Source organism: Kalmanozyma brasiliensis, assembly GCF_000497045.1.
Source record: "Kalmanozyma brasiliensis GHG001 unplaced genomic scaffold PSEUBRA_SCAF9, whole genome shotgun sequence".
NCBI lineage: Eukaryota > Fungi > Basidiomycota > Ustilaginomycetes > Ustilaginales > Kalmanozyma > Kalmanozyma brasiliensis.
The window spans coordinates 206,650-227,230 of record NW_015961992.1 but is presented as its reverse complement, the minus strand read 5'-3'; the positions used below and the strand labels follow the sequence as shown (position 1 = coordinate 227,230).

Genomic DNA, 20,581 nt, shown 5'->3' with positions numbered 1-20,581 from the left:
TCAAAGAGACAAAAGGGTCAAAATGAAGACATCAGCATCGTCACTCTCGTCTCTTACACTTCGCACACGTCACGTCTCAATGCAACTTTGACTCTTCTCTCACGCCACGAATCACGACTGCGGCGGCAAATCGTCAGCCCTTTTCAACGCTGGATGTGATTCCTCACGACATGACAAACAAGGACATCAAAGGCTGTCGAAGAACAAAAGGTCGTCTGCGGTCAGCGCGCCACCCTTGCCGTTGGTTGGTGGCGCCTGGAAGGTGGTCGTTGCTGGAGGAGGTGCTTTGAAGCCACTTGCGTTTGACGTCGGCTGCGAAGGCGCGTCGGTCAAGAAGTCGGCAAACGGATCCGGCGTGGTTGGTGCTGGCTTTTGCACTGTGTTTGGCGAAGCCGCGTGGGCACGCGGCGGCGGGGCGAACGGCATCCTCGCGCCCTGCGACTGAGGCGGAGGCTGTAGCGGCGACGCAGCGCTCTTCCTGAAGCTGTTTGTCCTTCCCAGGTTGGTGTTGATGGTCACCATGCCGCCGTCGCCGCTCATGCGACTCGCAGAAAAGCTGGAGCGCGCCGACGATGTCGCGGTTGTGTTGGCCATCGCATTGAAGCTTGGCATTGGCTGTACCGGATCGAACAAATTGTCGAATGGATCAAGCGCTTGTGATGCCGGCGCGACTTCTGTCTTTGCCTTCGAAGGTGGCAGTGGTGGTGCAGAGTCCCGGGAGCTGTTAAATGCATCGTCCGCCTCTTCGTCTTCATTGTAGTGGTATCTTCCTACCCTGGAGTCGGCGCTCTCCTGCTCGTCCAACCAGTCCAGGTCGTCTCCACGCAAGTTGCTCGACGCCCAGTTTGGATTCTGCTTCTTTCCCGACGCCTTGAAGATGCCGCTGTTTCTCCACCTGCTCAGCAGCCCGGCACCCTGCGCAGATCCGCTCGGCGTGTCTTTTGAAGGCGCGGTGGGAGCTCTTGCCGTGTCCGTGTCGAGTGACAAGAGGTCGGGGCCTGTTGGGTCGTCAGAATATCTCTTGCCGGCTGTGTCTTGGTACGGCTCGAATTGTGCGTTCGAGGACATGCCTGGGGATGCCTCGAAGGACGAGGTAGAGCTTCTTGCCGGCTTTGGAGCTGAGTCTGGGGCAGCGGCAGTGCTCGCCGCACTTGCCTGCCGTGCCTTGAAGAAAGATGCGAGAAAGCCGGAGCCAGAGGTCGAGCGTGTCTCGTTGCTCGATGTTTGCGTCCAGCCGGGTCCAGACGTCGTGGCGGAGGTGTTTGAGCTTGCTGCCGCGCTTGAGACCCCAAAGGAAAGCCCGTCTGCTTCGGCCGTCAACTGATCCGGGAGCCAGTCTGTCTTCGTTGTGGGTCGCGAGCCTCTTTGCCAGCTTGAACTGCTTTCCGCCGAAGCTAATTTGACGCCGCGATTCTCCGTCTTTACGATAGAGCCGCGGAGCTGGTTGAGCGTTGCAGGACTGGATTGCAAGACATTGGCACGGAGAGCACCACTCGAAGACGTGAGTGCCGAGGGCGGTGTCTGAAGGTGATGCAGCTTGTCTCGCTGGGTGCCCTGGCTTCCAAAGAGATCCGTCCACCCTTCTTGGGTGCTGCTAGGATTGGCAAAGCTAGCTTGCGTTTCTTTGTCTGTTTTGATGCTGCTGATCAGCTTGCGAGCGTCCACCTTGAGTTCATCGATCTCCTCTCGATCGAGACGACGCGCTTTTTCTTCTCTGGTAGATGCTTCTGCTGCCCAGACATCCAGTCCGGTTCCCGTGCTGGCCTGGTCATTGCTGGACCTTTCCACAGCTTCGTGCGCTGCGTAAGGATTTGCGCTCGAGGTTGGGCTCCCAAGGTGGGTTGCGGAGAAGTGCTGCTCGAGATCACGCGGCGGAGAGTAAGGGATCTCATTTGCTCCCCAGCCCGTTGAAGACGACTCCGGCTCTGTTGTTGGAAAGGTAGCAGAGGACGCTCCTGGCTCGTCGCCCCAGCCTGATGAGGTACCGGCTGCCCACGGATCGTATGATGAGAGGGACTGCTGTCGATCAGGGCGCGTCCTCGTTTCTGAATCGTCGGCAGGAGGAAGATGGTTTGCTGCAGGTGTTGTTGTTGGTGGGTCGAGCGCCTCGCGGACTGGACTGGTGGAAGCATCGCCCCAAGCTGTGACGGTGTAGGAGGTACTCTGAAAGCTTGTGTCTGCGGCATCATCCGTTGTATGGATATTCTGGGTAGAAGATGGGGCGCTGCTGACCGGCAATGGATCGGATTCTTGCACTGGTGTCGCGGAGTCGTTGGCCCACGGATCGGATGCGTCGAAAGCGTTGAGAGACGACAATTGTGCAACCCTTGTCGGAAATATGTCATCAACTTCCTTGGCCTGCTTTGACGTCGAGGCTTGTGGCGTTGCACTGTCGTCGCCCCATGGGCTTGACCAGGCGTCCATCGTGTGACTCGTTCGCGAGTTCCGGCTGAAGAGGCTCGGTCACCGCGATTGACGAAGATGTGACTGCTGAAGGAAGCAGCGTCTCTATTGGTCTTGCTGCAAGACTCGTAGCATCGGCGGGTCCGTCGCTTCCGCAGTCGATGTGATGACAGACAGCGTGGGTCAAGGTCAAGAATGTGATAACAACGCAACACTTAAATGTGTGCGTGCGAGTGACAGTTCGGGACGCGGGCCGACATTTTGACGTCGGCAAAGCATCAAGAAGCGCTTTCCTCCACAGCAAGTCAAACAATGCATGACCCAACCCACATTTCGTGATCCACCTTTCCCACGCTTCCTCGCTCCCTGCCACCATCAGCAGTCGGCTCAGCCGAGTCGAGCATGAATGTACATTGCAACAGAGGAACAATGTTCAGCTTCGATGAGCTGGTCGGCGTGCTTGGCTGCCCTCCAAGTCAGCCAGAGTTACAGGCTCTGCTGAATCAAGGCAGGAGCGACAAGTCGGCGGATCTAGTTGAACCAGAAGTCAAGGCGTACCCCGATATCGTCTACCACAACTACCCGGCTTTGGGTTTGAGCTTCCAGTTCGAGCCAGCCACATCGAAAACAGATGCATCCAAGGCAAATCTTCAAGACCTGCGTCTGGCAGCCATCGATGTCTACTCAGGGCACGAGGACAAACGATGGACTTGCTTTCCCGCCCTCCCACTCACTCTCAAGGCGGCTCGCACTGACGCCGTCACGCATCCGCTAGAGGTATCGATCAAGTCCGATACAAAAGGCAAGGACCTAGTCACAGACCTCGGCGAGCCGCACCGCAAAGGGGGTGGAGCTGGAGATCGTTCGGGTCCTGCGGCTTGGATGGAGTGGAGCCTGCAGCTGAAGGCAGCAGATACAGCACAGGAGAGAAAGTTCAAGCTCCAGGTCGAACTGGCCGGAGCTGGCGCCCGCGGAGCAGATCGGTGGAACGCTGAACGTGCCGGCGCTTGTCAGTGGGCGGTCATCACCATCAGCTAACGAGCATAGTCTTCTCGAGATCTTGTACAACAGAATAGCATTGCAATGGTCTAACCTGCCCCGCTTCCGACAGATTGCCGCTAGTTTTTGCTGAATGCGAGCTCCTTCTGGATCTCACCAATGCGCGTCTTCCACCCTTCCACCTCGGCCATCTTCTTCTCGAGATCCTCGATCTCGTGCTCCATCGACAGCTGCTCCGTCTCGGCACCGATAAAGTCGGTCTCCCAAGCGCCGTTTTCACCGGTCAGTCGCAGAAGTACCTCGTGGTACTTGAAGAGCGAAGGTCGGTGCGAGATGGTGATCAGGGTGATGCCGAGCTCCTTGGCCTTGGCGTACATGAGGCCCTCGACATCCGTTGAGACAGCGCTGGTGCATTCGTCGAGGATACCAAACTTGGGTCGGTGGTAGAGCAGACGCGCCATACCCATGCGCTGCTTTTCACCTCCCGACAGCACGTCCTTCCACTCCTTACGCGTCTCCCATCCACCTTCTCGGCTGGGAAGGTAGGCGAGGTGCACGTCCTTGAGAATGGCAAGCAGGTCGTCGTCAGTCTTGCCAGATGCCTCGTGCTCTGGGTATGTGAATGGGTAGATGACCTGCTCGCGCAGACTGCCAACGGACAGATAAGGGCGCTGCGGCAAGAACATGATATCGTTGATCGAGGGTCGTTCCAAGTGACCCTGGAAGACGGGCCAGAGGCCAGCAACAACACGGGCGACGGCTGTCTTGCCCACACCGTTGGGACCTGTGATGAGAATGTGCTCGCCCGGCTTGACGCGGAGGGTGAGGTCCTTGACCAGCTCTTCGCCTCCGCGTTCCAGTCCTGGCGCTGGTGCGACAATGGGTACCTTGTCGAAGGCAACCGTCTCTGCACCCACGTCCACCTTGCCCTGGATCTGACCGAGATCGTAGAAAGGCTTGTCTGCGGGGAGATCGACAGGGCGGGGCATGGCCTGGTACTGCTCCTTGTTGAGCAAGTGCAGCGTCGAGATGAGCGTGTAGACACGACTCGTGAAACCGGCCAGCTCGGCGAGCTCCTTGTAGCTGTACATGAGTCGACTTCCCGCATCGGCGAGCGACAAGAGCAGACGACGGTTCGAAATGTACGACTCGGTCTTGGATGCGACGGTGCTGTCCACTTCTCGACGCTTGGGCGCAGGAGCCGCTGCGTCGGACGACTCGGCGGCTGCGGGCTGCTTCTGACCGAAGAGGAAGGGAGCCGCAATGATGACGTATCCTGCGGCCGACCATGCGTACTTCAACACAAAGTCTTCGGTCATGTTGAATGCGATGCGGATCTTGAAGATGCTGTCGATGTGACGGACGAGACGGATGTAGGCGCGGTTGAGAATGCCGGCTTCAATAGAGGCGCCATTGTAGAAAGCGATCTCCTCTGCATTTGTGATGAGTCGACTGTGTGCGGAACGGAAGTCACCCTCGAGCTTTGCTTCGATGGCAGCCAGCTTGCCGAAAGCGGGCGTGACCTGTCGCAGAATCCAGCCGGTGAAGAGGTAGTTGGTAGAGAGTCCGAGAATGCCCATGGGTCCCAAGGATCGACTGAGAGCGTAATTGAAGATGACGAGGTCGAGCACCGGTTTCGAGACATTCGAGTAGAGGGCGGCGAGCGTCTCGCAGAAGCGTGCAATGTCGGTGGTGATGTACTGATCGGCAGCATCGAGACGACCGTCGAGGTTGATGATGCGGTAGAAGTTGGCCTTGTCGTTGAGATAGAGATCGTGGACGTATCTTGTGAGGCGAGTGCGGAAGCCGATGGCGAGTTTGGACTGGAGGAAACGGATCATGGAGTTGGTGTAGGTGGAAGGGATGGCAAGCAGGAACCAGAGACCAAGCCCTCGCAAGAAGCCGCGACCATTGGCAGAGACGAGATCACGAACAATGATACCGTCGAGACGCGCGACGAGCATGGAAAGGTATGTTCGAAGGACGAGGAAGGAGGTGTGAAGGAGGAAGATGAAGACCTCCTTGCTGTTCCTGCGCGGGATGAGGATGCGGAAGATGGCTTTGAGCTGACGGAAGAACTCTTTGTTGACGCCGACCTTCTTGGCTGTAGCAGCAGCGGCGCCTCCCTCGGCGCGCATCGCTTTGGCATCTTCGATCTGGGAGCGTTGTGTTTCTTTTTCGGTGAGCTGCTTCTTTTTGGCGTTGGCCACACCGGCGTCGGAAGTGGGCGGTAGCTGGCGGAAAACGGCATAGTCAGCGTCAAAGGTGCGTGACTTGGTTGGCTTGATGGGCACTTTCGAGACGCGACCTCGGTTGGGAACGAGGAGATCGCGGGAGCCGTCTGGCTTGGGAACGTAGACCTGCTTCAAGGCATCGTTGACGTCGAGATCTGTCCTGCCGGAGGTTGCGAGCTTGCGAATGTTCTGCTGATGAAGGAAGTGATTGAGTTGCTTGCGGAGCGAGAAGAGGATGAGGACAGCGACGAGGCCGAGACCTTGCTTTGCTCTCTGTTGAGGATTGAGAAGCTGTGCGAGCCAGCCCTTTGGATCTTGACGAAGCTTGGATTGGGCGGCCATGTTCGAAGGGATCAGAGCCACTGCGACCGATGCAGGGCGGGGTGGAACAAGGTGGGGAGAGACGGAACCAGAAAGGTGGTGGAGGAGATGTCGATGAAGGAATGAGAGAAAGGTGGGGATGATGATAGCAGTGATGCTCACTCGGACCGGAAAAAAGAGCGGAGAGCGGTGAGAGCGGGGGTGCGTGCCAGTCCGTCCAAAGCTGCTTTCACGTCTCTCTCAGCCTGATTGCGACTTAGCGCACCGAGAGGCGTATCGCGAGCCTCACCGGCTTTTCAAATCGAGGGTCCATTCTTGATACGCGCGCCCGATAGATCGATTTACCGAAGGAAGAGATAGATTAGAAGGTCTAACAGAGATGGTTGTGGCTGTACGACTCGACGAGGATCCTGGCAAGATGGGTGAAATCCGGAGTCCTGTGGATACGCTTGGTTGCAACAGACGGCAGCGAGCAGCATCATCATCATCCACCAGCCGAGCACTCGCTTGTCCATGATCCTCGCCAACCCCGATTTCGGCAACAAGCTGCTGCTGCCATCGACGGCCCATTCTTGTTCGTCCAACGAACCAGAGAGGCTCTCCTGTCATTATTCGCTTTGAAAGTCCGACGACCTGAGTCAAGGAGAAGTGTTTGTATCTGTGGTGCTCCTGTGCGAGTTCTGTTCGAAAATTCCAGTTGCACGAGGGCCGACGGTATGCATCACACACACACACAGCCTCGTCCGGCCCTCTTGCTCAGTCCAACGCTCGAGCCTTGGTTTAAACTTAGCACCAACAGCAGCAAAGCACAGATTTCATTCCTATCCTTTCATTTGTGCCATCCGGCTCTCGTCGCTATCCTTCTTCCCTCCTTCATCATCCATACATCCTCGAATCGCCCGACTTCATCCTAGAGCTTCATTTCGACCGACACTGGCGCCGTATCGCCGCTCAGAGCGCAACCTGCTACCGACCGCACCGCTTTTCTTGCTACATTGTGCGCTCGACGCATTCATTCTTCATCATGAACAACTCGCTCTCCTCCCAGAACTTCCGCCAGGGTGGCTCAAGCCCAGCCTACGATTCGGATCAATTCGTGCCACAGCAGCAGACCCGCGATCCTTCCTTCCGCGCTTCATCTTACTCGGCTCTGCCTCCCTCGGCCAGCCAAAACGTCCAAGGCTACAACGGTCGTCAGCCTGGTAACCCCACTTCTCCACCCACCATCAACACGGCGCCTTCACGCACCTTTCAACCGTCTCATGGTCACAGTCAATCCACAAGCGTCCTGCTCAACTCGTCATCGCGTCAGTCCTACAGACCCGATTCACAGCAGCAGCAGCATCAGCAGAACGCAGCTTCCGGTCGATCCGGTGGTAGCATGCGTCCCATGTCGGCTTTTCAACCGCTAGACAATCCCGACTACTTTGCCGGTGGCAGGGGCTCCGGTCCCTCCTCGCAAAGACCGCCTTCGCCTGTTGGCTCCATCGCCAGATCCATCCGTTCCACCGCTCAGACTCCGCTTACGTTTAAGAGTCAGGATCTTCGCAGTGCTCTCAGCCTGCAAGAATCGCAGCAAAAGAAGCTCTACATGGAAGGCTACCTGCTCAAACGAGACGATCTCGGCACCGACGGCAAAGCTCTCAATGTCGCAGACGAAAAGCGTCGATGGACCGAGTGCTTCGTTCAACTCTCTGGCACTGTCCTCAGCCTCTGGAATGTCGAACAGATGGAACAAGCTGCCAAGCGAGGCGCAGAGGTCCCGCCCACCTACATCAACATCACCGACTCGTTCGTCGACTTTATCGGCCTTCTCATCGAAGACCCCAAGCTCATTCCAGGCAGTCGCGGTCGCTACCACCACGCCTTTGCTATCAACTCGGCTGGCAACAACCGCACCATCTTTTGCTTCCGCGATCCCCCTCCCTTTCCTCCCGAGTCGCTCGAGCAGTGGCTCGCCCCAGAGCACCGAAACAAGCCAGAGCACCGCACCGTCATCGGTTGGCTCAACCTTGGCCATCGTCATTTGCAAGCCTGGATCAATGCGATCCGTCTCGCTTCTTGGGAGAAGGTGCGTCTCGAGGAGATCTACACTGGTGCACTCATCCGTGCTAGACTCGGTGCTGTCGGATCGCCGGGCTCCTCCACCCCGGATGGCATCAAGGACCCTTCGGCCGTCGGGGCTGCCGAGATGACCATCAAGTCCCCTCTTGTCAAAGGCAAGATGGAAGGCTGGGTCAAGGCTCGCTTCATGGGCTCCACCGAATGGAAGAAGGTCTGGATGGTGCTCACCGACCACAAGCCCGACGAATCCGAATTCGGCGCAAAGAAGAAGTTCTGGAAGATTGGCACCTCCGGAGGCGATCGTTCCAGCATCCTCAGCGTCAACAGCGTCTCGACCGCCGCGCCCGGTGCCCCCTCCGCCGACGGCAAGGATTTGCCCCCTCCTCCCGGTAGCAACGGCGCGCCCGGTGTCGCCAGCTTCTTCGAGAACAAGAAGGACAAGAAGCCCTTTGCCACGCTCCTCTACGCTGCTCATGCCTTTGCCGTCTATCCCTCTCGTCCCGAGCTGGTCGAAGGATCGAGCCTCTTCAAGATCGAAGGTGTCTTCCCGTCCAGCCATGTCCTCTCCGCCACTCATCGCCCTCGCAGCACGGGCTGGGTCATGCTCATGCCGGAACTCGAGACTGCTGGCAGCAAAGGTGCCAATGCCGAGATGATGAAGTGGCTCATCGCCTTCATGGACTCGTTCCGACTCTACGGTCGACCCGATGGATTCGTGTGGGAGGCGCGCGATCCGATCTCGCCCTTCTTTGCTTATCCCATCGGTCCCTTCAAGGATCGCCTCTTCCTCGACCGAGAGCTCGCCGAGTTCCTCGAGATCGCACGCGAGGATCACCTCACCACTCGAGCCTCGTTGCATGGCATCATGGCCGCACGCATGCGAGGCGAGCGCACCAAGATCCTCCAGCCTCTTCCGCCGCCTTCGCAGGGCACTGCCGCTTCCACGCGCAACACTGGCTCTTTCGATAGCGAGGAAGCCGGTGCCTCGTCGCGTGCCAGCGCTGCCGAGTCTTCCTCGCGACTGCCGCCTCTCAGCTTCGATTCCACGCAAAGACAGCAGCCTCCCCCTGCTTCGGGTGTGGCCATGGCGCCGAACGCCTCCAACACTTCGGAACGTTCCTCGGATCAAATCGGCAGGATCTCCAACGGCTTCAAGGATTCGGCCCGAGGCGATGCCGACGACGACGCGTCCGATCGTGCAGCGTCGCCTGACTTTGACGCATTCCGCCCACCGCGGGAGGCCCGTCCGGGTCCACCGATCGTCCCTGTGTCTGCTGTGCCGGTTGCTGCTCCCACCGTCGCTCACGCGCCTGCGCCCACCCCTGCGGGTCCTGCAGGTGCGCCAACGTCGAACAATGCGATCCCTGCCTCTCAACCTGCACGCGCCCCTGAGTTGGCGCCCATTCGCACCATCGATTATGCGGGTCAGGGCGAGCGGTCCAGCATGCGTGCCGTTCCCAGTCCCACAATTCCAGCGTCGCTCCCGACTCAAGGCGTTCAGCCTGCGTTGGAGCCCACACGCGCGGCAGAACCTTCGCTTGCTTACCTCACACCAACCAGCAACCACAACAACAATCATCCTCCCGCTTTGACGCCTTCCTCTCCGAACGAGCCGGTCTCCTCGAGATCTGCTTCCACCTTTGGTCCATCGGGCAGGGGTGCAGAACAAAATCCTGCCGAGCAGCCTCGTCTAACTAAGCGCGACTCGGATCTGCCCACAAACTACGACGAAAGTGCCCTCTACTACATGGCTTCCATCTCGGATCAGCTTCCAGCCGCTCCGGCGCAGCCTGTCGTGATGCCCGCGCCCAGCCGCAATGTGGTGACCAAGGAAAGCTCTCAAAGCTCCCGCCCTCAAAGCCTCGCACCTGCTTCCGGCACCACTTCTGCTGTCCACTCGGAGAACACGCACACAACGCGCCTATCCTCTGATCAGCAGCAGACGGCGACTGCAGCCCCGGTCCCGACAGAGCAAATCAAGTCCGAGCCATCCATCGCACCGAAGGCGAACCCGACTCAGGATGATTCCATCAACGACGACGCTCTGGCCGCTTACTCGTTCCTCGAACAGCCTGCGTCCCCCGTTGTCACGACCAAGCAGATGCCGCCTCGGCCCATCGAAGGGGAGCGCAGCCCTGTATCTACTGCGTCGTCCGCAGCGCCGGTTCAACCTGCTACAGAAGCAGCGCCGCAGACGTCTGTGGACAGCACCTTTGGTGTGAGGCCGAGCGGTGTTCAGTACCCTTCTACCTTTGGTCAGAACAAGCGAGCAGCCGAACGCAAGTCGGCAGCGCAGCTCCAGGCTCAAGCACACCAAGAGGCCCTTTCTCGACCTGGCCGTGCCGGTGTCAACAAGGTCAAGGGCATGCGCCGTCCTGGCTGGGTCGATGACAGTGAAGAGGAGGAGGACGAGGAGGAAGACGAAGAGGAGGACGACGAGAGCCGGGAGGGCCTGCGTGGTCCCGTTCAGGCTACACCTGCCCCTGGGACCGTCCGCTCTGCTGCCAGCTCGAGCCGCGGCGGCCCTGGCACAGATTCTCCTGTCCATCTCGCCGACTCTGTTGGCAGTCTCAGCCGCCCTACGGATTCGGCTCCTTTCGCTCCTGCTGGCGGCTTCCCTCGATCTGTGTCTGGCTACGGTGCAAGTGTTCTCGGCGATGCTCGGTCCGACTCGCCTGGACGCTCGCCTGCACGAACTGGCGTCCCCACTCATCCCTCGATCCAAGCGTACCAGCGCCAGTCGATGTTCAACAACCACCTCGCAGCGACTCACGGTGACGACTCGCGCTCCAACACGCCGCCTCAAGGACCCATTGTGCGCGACCGTCAGACGTTCCTGCAGCTGAATCCTGAAGAGCAGCCAGGAGCCATGACCACCGTGTTCACTCCACACGGTCTGGTGCAAGCGGGTGCGCAGGACAAGGCGGAGCGATCCGCCAAGGCTCAAGAGGCGGAAGCGAGGGCCATGGGTACCCACATGGTCAACGTGCCCAACAAGCCGCCTCCTCCTCAGGCTGGCCTGCTCGGCGCCATCACGGCTCATGAGCGCGATCGCAAGGGAGCCGGTGGCTTTGGTGCCACGCTTACCGAACGAGAGCGCGAGCGCGTTGCAGCCGAACGACGCCAGCGCGAGGAAGACCAACTTCGACAGCAACAGCAGCAAGCACAGCAGCAGCAGATGCAGCAGATGGCCTACTTCAACCCGATGCTGTACCAGCAGATGATGATGTCGGGCATGATGGGTGGCATGGGCGGTATGGGCGGCATGGGCATGATGGGCATGGGCATGCCACAGATGGGCGCGTTTGGCGGTTCGCAAATGGGAGGCGGCGGCAGCCAGATGGGTGGCATGGGCGGTGGATTCGATCCCATGATGGCACAGCAGCAGGCGATGCAGGCGGCTCAGATGGCCTACATGAACGCACTGTCGCAGGCTCATCAAGAAGGGTCCGCCATGGGGCACGGGTCCGTCCTGGGACACCAGTCGCCTAGCGCCGCCCCTGCGTCGCCAATGGGCATGCCCATGGGCAGCATGCCGTTCATGGCGAGCCCACACATGAGCATGGTGGGGATGCCGTTTCCCGGCTACATGTCTCAGATGGGCGGGATGCAGTCCGAGCAAGGCGGAGCCGGTGGTGCCGCCAGTCCATCGCCTCGTCCGCCTGCATCCAAGCCCAACGGCCAAGGATCGTAGATTCTTTACTCACACACATACATTCTGGATCGCAGCACGGAAAAACCAGGAAATGGACACTCTTTTGTTCCTTTGCATCCTCGACGATGCTATGCTTTGTCCCGAATGGTGAATCGAAGTGACGTTGTGCGATGCTGATGAAGACGATGCGTTTGAGAGAGACGATGATGGTGATGCTGGTGATGCCTGGATGGGCGAGACTACGCTTTCCAAGCGGCGAGAGCGACGAAACCTTTGTCGAATCTCTCTTCGAGGCTGACGATGCGCCAAGCGGCGTCGGAAGCCTTCCATTTGGTGAGGAACTCTGCTAGACTTTCGTCGCTTCTCATTTCGCACGAGACCAGCACGACGGTCTTTTGCTGCTCAGTGAAGACGTTGAGAGCGGCGATGAGAGCGTCGAAGAGGCCCGGATTGTAGATGCAGTCGCAGCAGATGATGACGTCTGGTGCTTGTTCCTGAACAGCTTCCGCGTTGGAGCTCAGCTGCTCAAGGACCTGCTTTTTGCGCAGCTGCGCAGAGTGTGACGATGGCGGGTTGAGAAAGTCGAACCAGTCGAGCGGGGCGACCTTGACATTGGCGAAGCTGTCCGCGTTCTTCCGCATGAGGGGTAGCAGCTGTTCCTGATCGGTCGCGAGCCATGTTCTGGCCAACTGACCCACCATGGCTGGCAACGCCCCTGTTCCGGCTCCTAATTCGAGGACAGTCGCATCCTTCAAGAGCGACAACTCGAACAGACTTCCTTGGTGGAATCGAATCGCGAGCTCAACCGTGGACCGCCACAGGACGCTGCCTGTATCGCCTTTCGAGGAGCGCAGACTGGTGACATGCTGATAGATAGGTACGATGTACTTGCCAGTCAAGTTGCGCTCCGACAACGCCGAGGTCCATTTGTCGCCCTTGATCGCGACGAAGATCTTGTCGGAGCTGTGATTGACATAACCTAGCCCACCGTCGTGCTGGGATTTGGCATTGAGAGTGTACAGGAGGAAGATCTCTTCGTCTACATCGTCCACAAGTCTTGCCGGCGCTATGTGTAGGATCGCGCTTGGAGGTGTGGGCAGCTCGTCTGCCTCGCCGAGCTCATCTCGGTCGCCGTCGAAGAGCACGGCTTTGGCAGACATCGACCTGCTTTGCCTGCTCCGGTTGACAGGCTTTGTGTGCTCGGTCCGGTCCTCGCTAGCGGTGTTCCGGGATCGACACGAGCTTCGAATCGTTAGCTGATCATCAGCGGCGTCTGCGTCAACAGGCAGGCAAAGACGACGAGATTGTGCACGAGGATGCGATGCTCGATAGATTTGGAACGTCAGGGTCCAGCTTGAGCCAGACGAACAAACCCAGAAGTCACCAAAAAATTTGTGTCACTTTCCAATGCTCGAAAAGTCACAGGAACGAGGCCGGATCGCGAGACGCGGAGATGGAAAGCTGTGAATCATCTTGACCGACAGAGACTTGCTTTGATCCGACGATAAGGTGCGCAGCCGTCATCACATCGGCACACTTGGGCAGATGACTTGCATTCCGATGCTGACCGGAACCATCCCGACAGACACGACCATGGGAAGAGGAATCGGACGGGGTCGACCGATTCTTAAGTGCGCGTTCGCGTCGTCATCATCCGGGCGGAATCGCCGCGCGAAATTCCCTTATCGATGCACAGAGTGGTCTTCTGGATCGGCTTCTGACACTGACCAAGCAGCCTTCGCACCTTTTCGCAAACGCCGTCCAACCACTCAATTGGACCATGATTGTTCCATCAGCACGAACCACCGATCAGCATCAGCGGATGGGTACACTGCATCACTCAGACTCAGGTGAGACCGTCAGAAGCTCTGACCTGCTCTTCGATGGAAGGGTAGAACGGCGAATTGAGAAGGGCGGCTGAGAGGTGTTAGCGACAGACTCCGGGGAATTTGGTGGCATGCGCGTGCGCCTCGTGCATGCCGTGCGCTGCTGTTGTCCCCACGCCTCCCCCGCGCCTTAGCATCTCGACGCCTTGCAGCGCAGAGTGTGATTGGCCGGCAGCGACGGCGATCCTGCCAGGGTACAATTGCTTTGAAGCGAGGACCCAGCCTTGCCTGGTGCAATTCAGATAGTTTGTGCAAATTTCGCGTTTGACCGTCACTCTGCAGCTTTTGTTTGATCTGCTCGCATCCGTCGAGATCTCGAGACAGGGAACAAGGTCCGAGCGCGCTCCCATCGATCCCGTAACTATCGAACTTCTTCTCGTCTTGTCGATCCTGACCCCACAGCTCAGTCAGGCTGTCACTGTGCGGAACAGAATGCCTCGTGTCGGACAATTGCATTGGCAGGGACGGTCCACGATTCAGAGCCAATCACCCTGAGCTGCCTTGAACCAATCCTCTGGCCGTGCCTCCTGTCTCAAGGGACCGACTCAGCTGCTCGAAGCCGATTGATCCGCTGTGTTGCTTGTGCGTCTGTTGCAGCCATTCTCACTGCGTGTTGACCGGCTCAATACCTGATCCGCTCCCTCCTGCTACTGCTTTTCTAGTCTGCTCGACGTTGAGTCATCCTGCATTGTAGTTCTGGGTCGATACAACCCACTATTTGGCCTTGCTGCTCACCTTGATCATCGTGCTGTGCGCCATACTGTACTTTGTCTCTCTCGAAAAGCAGGTCGATGGGCACGCGGCTCCTTTGGCGGAAAAAAACCCTGAACCACAAGAGCTCGCCTCGGCAAGTCAGTGCGCAGGGCGCGAGGATCAGGGAGAGAGCGAGAGGGAGCGCATTTCTTCTAACTGCGCTGCGCCTCTCTTGTCATCCACCTTCCATCATCGGACCTTGTCTTTGTCGCTGGCATTCCCCCCCTTCCTTTGTTCGCGTGGCTGATTCGAGATCCTCTTGCATCTCGGCGCTCCCACTGCAGCAAACATGGCTTCGCAATTGCGCAAGGTGTTTGGCTCGGGCCGCACCAAGTCATCCGCCTCGTCCTCGCAACACGGCCGCAACCAGTCGGAAGGCGAACAGGCCAACTCCAACTCGAACCCTAGCTCGCCCGCCGCCTCGATTGGCAAGGCTTCTTCCAGGATCTTTGGGAGATCCGACCGCGGTGCTTCGCCCAGCCCCTCTCCTGCTCCCTCGCCCTTCCCACCTTCCACACCGTCCAAGGAGACTTCCCACCCTGCCACCACCACCGCTGCTTCCAACAAGAACACCGCATCCTCGCAGCCTTCTGCTGGTGCTTCGGCCGCTCCTTCCGTCGCTCCTCGCACTGCTTCCAAGCCTGCTTCCGGCTCGAGCTCCGCTAAGCAGCCGCAGCAAATCACTCCCACGCCTCCTGTCAAGGCCGAAAGCCAGACCACTTCCGCGCCCGCTCAGCAGGCCTCGTCGGCTACTACTCCCACGGCCGAATCGGCTGCTCCGAAGTCACAGCCTGAAGTAGCCTTGTCGCCCGCTCCTGCTGCTGCACCTGCTACTCCTGCTGCTGCTTCGCCTGCGCCGGCCGTTGCTGCGACCGACTTTGCCCAGAAAAGCACCGAGACGCCCACCGCAGCGGACCAAGACTCGTCCAAGCAGCCCACGGAAGCAGCACCTGCCGCGACCAAGTCCAAGATGGAGCCCGTCAAGCCTCTCAGTATCAACATCCCTGCTAACCAGGAAGCAGCCGCCCAGCCCGCTGCTGAGCTGCCCAAGAAGCAGTCGAAATCCGAAGCCAAACCCACAAACGGTACTGCTGCTGCTGCTGACCGAGACGACCTCACTCCTGTCGGCATTTCCAACAAGTCGTCTTTCCACTCGCGCACGAACCAAGACCAGTACCGCGCAGACTACCACCCTGACAACGCATCCAAGTACGCCAACCCCAACCACTATTCGGCTCGTCCCGAGACCTACCACCGCAAGTCGTTCAGTGCTGGCTCGGGTGCTCCCGCAGGCATGTCTGCCATGACTGCCATGAGCGAAGCTACTCCTGTCGGCTCTCGTCGCGAGTCGGCTAGCGAGCAGGACATCGGTCACGGCCGTGGTCCCACCGGTAACCTCAGCCAGGCTGTCGACGCTCGTTCCGATGACCACTGGATCTCGCTCGAGGACAAGCGTCTGCAGGAAGACCTCGAAAAGAAGCGTCACTGGAAGCGTTGGGGTCCGTACCTCAGCGAGCGTCAGTGGGGTACCGTCCGCGAGGATTACTCGGCCAACGGAGATGCTTGGTCTCACTTCCCGCACGAGATGGCCCGTAGTCGTACCTATCGATGGGGTGAGGATGGTCTCGCCGGTCTCTCTGACAACCACGGCAGGATGGGTCTCAGCTTGGCCCTCTGGAACGGAAAGGATCGCATGCTCAAGGAACGTCTCTTCGGTCTCGCCAACAACGAGGGCAACCACGGCGAAGACGTCAAGGAGCTCTACTGGTACCTCGACAGCACCCCCACTCACAGCTACATGAAGATGCTCTACAAGTACCCGCAAGAGACGTACCCTTACGACCTCTTTGTTCGCGAGTCACGCAACCGAAGCCGTGATGTTGCCGAATTCGAGGTCACCGACACCGACCTCTTTGACGACGACAAGTACTGGGACGTTTTCGTCGAATACGCCAAAGATAAGGACGAGGAGAACGCCATCTCGGTCCGAATCAGCGCCTACAACCGTGGTCCGGAAGCCGCCGATCTCCACATCATCCCTCAGCTCGTCTTCCGCAACTACTGGTTCTGGCCCAAGGAGGAGCCCGCCAAGCCCAAGATGAAGCAGACCGGCGACTACGTTATCGAGGCCGAACATCCCGACCTTGGTAAATACCACCTCTACTGCTCCACCAGTCCCGCTCCCAGCGCTCCGCCCGCCAAGCGCGGTCAGGCTCCCGAGCCCGTCTCGGACGAGGAGGTGATCCCTGACCTCCTCTTCACCGAGAACGAGACCAACTTTGAGCGTCTCTACAACGGCAACAACCGCAACATCTACGCCAAGGATGCCTTCCACGACCACATCATTCCCGGACACCGACAGGAGAAGGATCGTCCCAAGGCAGTCCAGAAGACTCGCCAGGTCAAGAAGACCATCGTTCGTCAGGAAAGGCGTCCTATTGCCAGCCAGCCCGAGGCTGACACTGCTGCCAAGGCCGACGGCGCTGCCGCCGTCGATCCTGAAGCGGCTGCTGCCGAGAAGCAGTTTGGCTCCATCGGTCCCAATGGTGAGCAGGAGTACGAGATCGTCGACATTGAGGAGGAAATCGTAGAGGACGAGACCTACTATGAGAACCCCGACGAGTCCAAGCCCCCTCGTGATTACGTCAACCCCAGCAAGGAGGGTACCAAGGCAGGTGCGCACTACGTCTTCCGCCAAGTGCCTCCCTTCGGAGGTTGCGCCGTCGTCAGGATGAAGCTCACTCCCAAGACGCCATCGCAGGATCCCGCCATCGACGACGACGAGCAGTTCGACACCACCGTCGAGGCTCGACGCTCCGAGGCCGACGAGTTCTACGCCAAGCTCATCAGCGGTCCCATGTCGGACGACATGAAGAACGTCATGCGCCAGGCTCTCGCCGGCATGCTCTGGAACAAGCAGTTCTACATGTTCATCCAGTCCGAGTGGCTGCGTGGCGACCCTGGTCAGCCCGCGCCTCCCCCCGAGCGCAAGCGCATTCGCAACCACGACTGGCGACACTTGCACATGGAGGACATTCTCTCGATGCCAGACAAGTGGGAGTACCCCTTCAGCGCCGTCTGGGACAGTGCCTTCCACTGCATTCCTCTCGCTATGGTCGACCCTGCCTTTGCCAAGAAGCAGCTGGACCTCTTCACCCGAGAGTGGTACATGAAGCCCGACGGTGCGCTCCCCGCTTACGAGTGGAACTTCTCCGACGTCAACCCTCCTGTCCACGCCTGGGCCACCTTCCGTGTGTTCAAGATCGAGCGTAAGATGTACGGTCGCGAGGATCTCGACTTCTTGGAGCGCGTCTTCCAGAAGCTGCTCATCAACTTCACCTGGTGGGTCAACCGAAAGGACTCGAGTGGCTCCAACGTGTTCGAGGGCGGTTTCCTTGGTCTCGACAACATTGGTCCCTTCAACCGATCCGAGCCCCTGCCCACGGGCGGTACGCTGCGTCAGGCCGACGGAACGGCTTGGATGGCCTTCTACGCGCTCAACATGTTGAACATGGCGCTCGAGCTGGCCAAGCACAACCCCACCTACGAGGACATTGCTTCCAAGTTCTTTGAGCACTTTATCTTCATCTCGGACGCCATGTCGTTCCACGACACGTTCGACGACGAGAGCACCAGTCTCTGGTCCGACAAGGACGGCTTCTACTACGACGCCATCCAGTGGGGTCCCGGCAACAGCCAGGTGATTCCTGTCAAGAGTCTGGTCGGTCTCATCCCGCTCTACGCCACCTTGACCATCGAGCCATCGGCGCTTAAGCGATTCCCCAGCTTCGCCAAGCGCATGCAGTGGTTCCTCGACAACCGACCCGAGATGGCCGACCGCAACATTGCCAACATGCAGGTGGGTGGCCGTGGCGACCGACGTCTGCTGTCCATGGTCAGCCGCGAGCGTCTCGAGCTCATCCTCAAGCGCATGCTCGATGAGAACGAGTTCCTTTCGCCTCACGGTGTGCGTTCGCTCAGCAAGGACCACCAGAAGAACCCCTTCCACGTCAATGTGGGCGGCGAGGACTTTGGTGTCGGCTACTGGCCCGGTGACTCGCAGAGCCCCATGTTCGGCGGTAACTCGAACTGGCGTGGTCCCATCTGGATCTGCGTCAACTTCCTGCTCATCGAGTCGCTGCAGCGATTCTACCAGTATTACGGCGACAGCTTCAAGGTGGAATGCCCGACAGGCAGTGGCGACTACATGCACCTGGGTCACGTCGCAGAGGAGCTCTCGCACCGTCTGCTCGGCGTCTTCCTGCGCGACGACCAAGGCAGGCGCGCCAGCAACGGTGGTATCCCCATGCTCGACTACGCGCCCGAGTTCAGAGACCTGGTGCACTTTTACGAGTTCTTCCACGGCGACACGGGCAAGGGTCTTGGCGCCTCGCACCAGTGCGGTTGGACCGGTCTCATCGCCTACACCATCTACTCGACGGGCGCGAGTTATGGTCTGGCTCAGACGCCCAGGACGCCCAAGAGCACCGCGGCGCACTACTTTGACGAACATCTCACCGAGGACGGCAGGTCCGAGGCTGGAAGCGTGCCCTACTCGAACGCTTACTCGAGACCTCCGTCGCCGGACGAGCTTTAAACGCACCCAAAAATGTATCCTGATCGGTTTTTGTAAATGATGATCTGTTTTCAGTTTGCGTTTTAGTGTTTGTGCTGTGAGCGAGGTTGTGATGGTGCGAGGTCTTCGACGCTGAACGAAGGCTCATCGACGGCGATCATAATCCCTGTCTGCATATCTGCCGTTTCTCCTCTCGTCACGATGATGGCGGGGGGATGAGGCTCCTCCTCGTCTTCCATCGTCCGTGCGCCTTTCCGACCCGCGACTTGACCGATGATCTTTGTACCTTCTTTCATCCTCCACCCAGTCCCTGCCTCTCTTGCCGTCCTTTCTTGCCTCCCTCGTGTCCTTTCGACCGTGCTCTCGAGGGTCCAGCACCTCATAGTCGTCCACCTTATCCGCCCTGCCACTGACCAGAGGCGCACCTCCTGCGTCCAAGCGGTGATTTCGCCAGTCGTCATCGTCATCGCTTGCGCCGTATTCCCTAGCTTCCTCTTCATCCTCTTCATCTTCGACGGTAGAGGCTTTGGTCGCAAAGGAGGAGGAAGATTTGTCAGAAGTGCGAAGACGAGATTGGAACGAAAGCAGCGCCGAATATGACTTGTCTTCTTTGGACGAGGATGATTTCGAGGACAGGTACTTGGCCCGTTCTGCCGAAAGGAAGTCTCGTCCCGCCGAGGAGGATGCGTGGGCGCGGTTGTTGGTTCTGCTGCTGCTCTTCGTGTCTCGATCAGAGCGGGCCTTCCCTTTCGGTTTGTCTGCTTCTGATGTGCCGTTGGTCGCCGGTGTCGTGGCCAGAGGGATGGCAGACGAGGACGACGAAGCTACGGCGTCCGGTGCAGCGTCCGCCTCCTGAACCTTGCTGTGTTTCGTCTTGCTGCTCTTCTTGCTCGTCTCCATCGGTTGCTTCGCCAATCTTCTGTCGTCTTTCAATAGATCATGCGAGCTCTTCGGCCCTTTGAGCACCATCCCAGCCATCTCACCCTCCTCCTCCTCCGCACCAAACGACAGTAGGCCCGTATTCTTCTTGACCTTCCCCCTCTTTCTCTTCTCCTCCTCTACCCTTGTTCTTTCCTTTTCTTCTTTTCTCCTCCGCTCCTCGTCCCTTCTCTGCTCCCTCGTCATGCGCGGCTTGAGATCGTCAAACGGATTCTCCACCACCCTGACCTCCTTCAACTTGGGCGGGTACCTCGGTCTATCGCTGTCCTTCTCCATCTCCACGCCCTGCGCTAGCTCCATGAGATTGTAGATAGTCTTTCCCACCACCCGCCCCATCAACGTATGCTTCCCCTGTAGCTCCGGTGTCGCGTCCAGCGTCAAGAAAAACTGGCTCTCGTTCGTCCGATCCTCTCCCGCAGCCATGGCGAGCAGTCCTCTGCGGTTGAACTTCAACCTCGAATGCGGTTCGATTGGGAACGGCTCTCCATACATGCTCTCTCCGCCCGCGCCGGTGCCGGATGGATCGCCGGACTGAATCATGAATCCCGGAATGAGGCGGTGGAAGACGAGGTTGTCGTAAAACCCCTCGAGCGCGAGAGTGAGGAAGTTGCGACATGCTTGTGGAGTCTCGCGTGCGAAGAGCTCGATGGTGATGGGACCCTTGGAGGTGATCAGCTCGACCAGGCCGGATGTAGGCGGCTCCGTGACGTATTGCGACGTCATGCCGAGGGATGATGGTGTTGGTATGCAA

At 58.8% G+C, this 20,581-nt stretch overlaps 7 protein-coding genes across 7 annotated transcripts; 3 read left to right on the top strand and 4 right to left on the bottom strand.

Moving 5' to 3' along the window:
- Window positions 1-186: 186 nt before the first annotated feature.
- Window positions 187-2,424, bottom strand: PSEUBRA_006284 (uncharacterized protein; the record flags this gene model as incomplete). The annotated part of the gene is made up of 1 exon (XM_059465796.1): window positions 187-2,424. One exon carries the CDS (start codon window positions 2,422-2,424, stop codon window positions 187-189), a length of 2,238 nt encoding a protein of 745 aa, XP_059321760.1.
- A 408-nt stretch (window positions 2,425-2,832) lies between these two features.
- Window positions 2,833-3,441, top strand: PSEUBRA_006283 (uncharacterized protein; the record flags this gene model as incomplete). Its single annotated transcript, XM_016439616.1, has 1 exon — window positions 2,833-3,441. One exon carries the CDS (start codon window positions 2,833-2,835, stop codon window positions 3,439-3,441), a length of 609 nt encoding a protein of 202 aa, XP_016289528.1.
- An 80-nt stretch (window positions 3,442-3,521) lies between these two features.
- Window positions 3,522-5,978, bottom strand: PSEUBRA_006282 (Peroxisomal fatty acyl CoA transporter, transmembrane domain protein; the record flags this gene model as incomplete). The annotated part of the gene is made up of 1 exon (XM_016439600.1): window positions 3,522-5,978. The coding sequence occupies one exon, from the start codon at window positions 5,976-5,978 to the stop codon at window positions 3,522-3,524; it is 2,457 nt and encodes an 818-aa protein (XP_016289527.1).
- A 1,003-nt stretch (window positions 5,979-6,981) lies between these two features.
- PSEUBRA_006281 (Pleckstrin) lies at window positions 6,982-11,715 on the top strand (the record flags this gene model as incomplete). The annotated part of the gene is made up of 1 exon (XM_016439613.1): window positions 6,982-11,715. The coding sequence occupies one exon, from the start codon at window positions 6,982-6,984 to the stop codon at window positions 11,713-11,715; it is 4,734 nt and encodes a 1,577-aa protein (XP_016289526.1).
- Window positions 11,716-11,915: 200 nt separating this feature from the next.
- On the bottom strand, window positions 11,916-12,836 carry PSEUBRA_006280 (Nicotinamide N-methyltransferase-like protein; the record flags this gene model as incomplete). The annotated part of the gene is made up of 1 exon (XM_016439603.1): window positions 11,916-12,836. One exon carries the CDS (start codon window positions 12,834-12,836, stop codon window positions 11,916-11,918), a length of 921 nt encoding a protein of 306 aa, XP_016289525.1.
- Window positions 12,837-14,604: 1,768 nt separating this feature from the next.
- Window positions 14,605-18,912, top strand: PSEUBRA_006279 (Glycoside hydrolase, family 63; the record flags this gene model as incomplete). Its single annotated transcript, XM_016439619.1, has 1 exon — window positions 14,605-18,912. One exon carries the CDS (start codon window positions 14,605-14,607, stop codon window positions 18,910-18,912), a length of 4,308 nt encoding a protein of 1,435 aa, XP_016289524.1.
- A 123-nt stretch (window positions 18,913-19,035) lies between these two features.
- PSEUBRA_006278 (Cyclophilin-like peptidyl-prolyl cis-trans isomerase domain protein) lies at window positions 19,036-20,553 on the bottom strand (the record flags this gene model as incomplete). Its single annotated transcript, XM_016439606.2, has 1 exon — window positions 19,036-20,553. One exon carries the CDS (start codon window positions 20,551-20,553, stop codon window positions 19,036-19,038), a length of 1,518 nt encoding a protein of 505 aa, XP_016289523.2.
- Window positions 20,554-20,581: the final 28 nt, after the last annotated feature.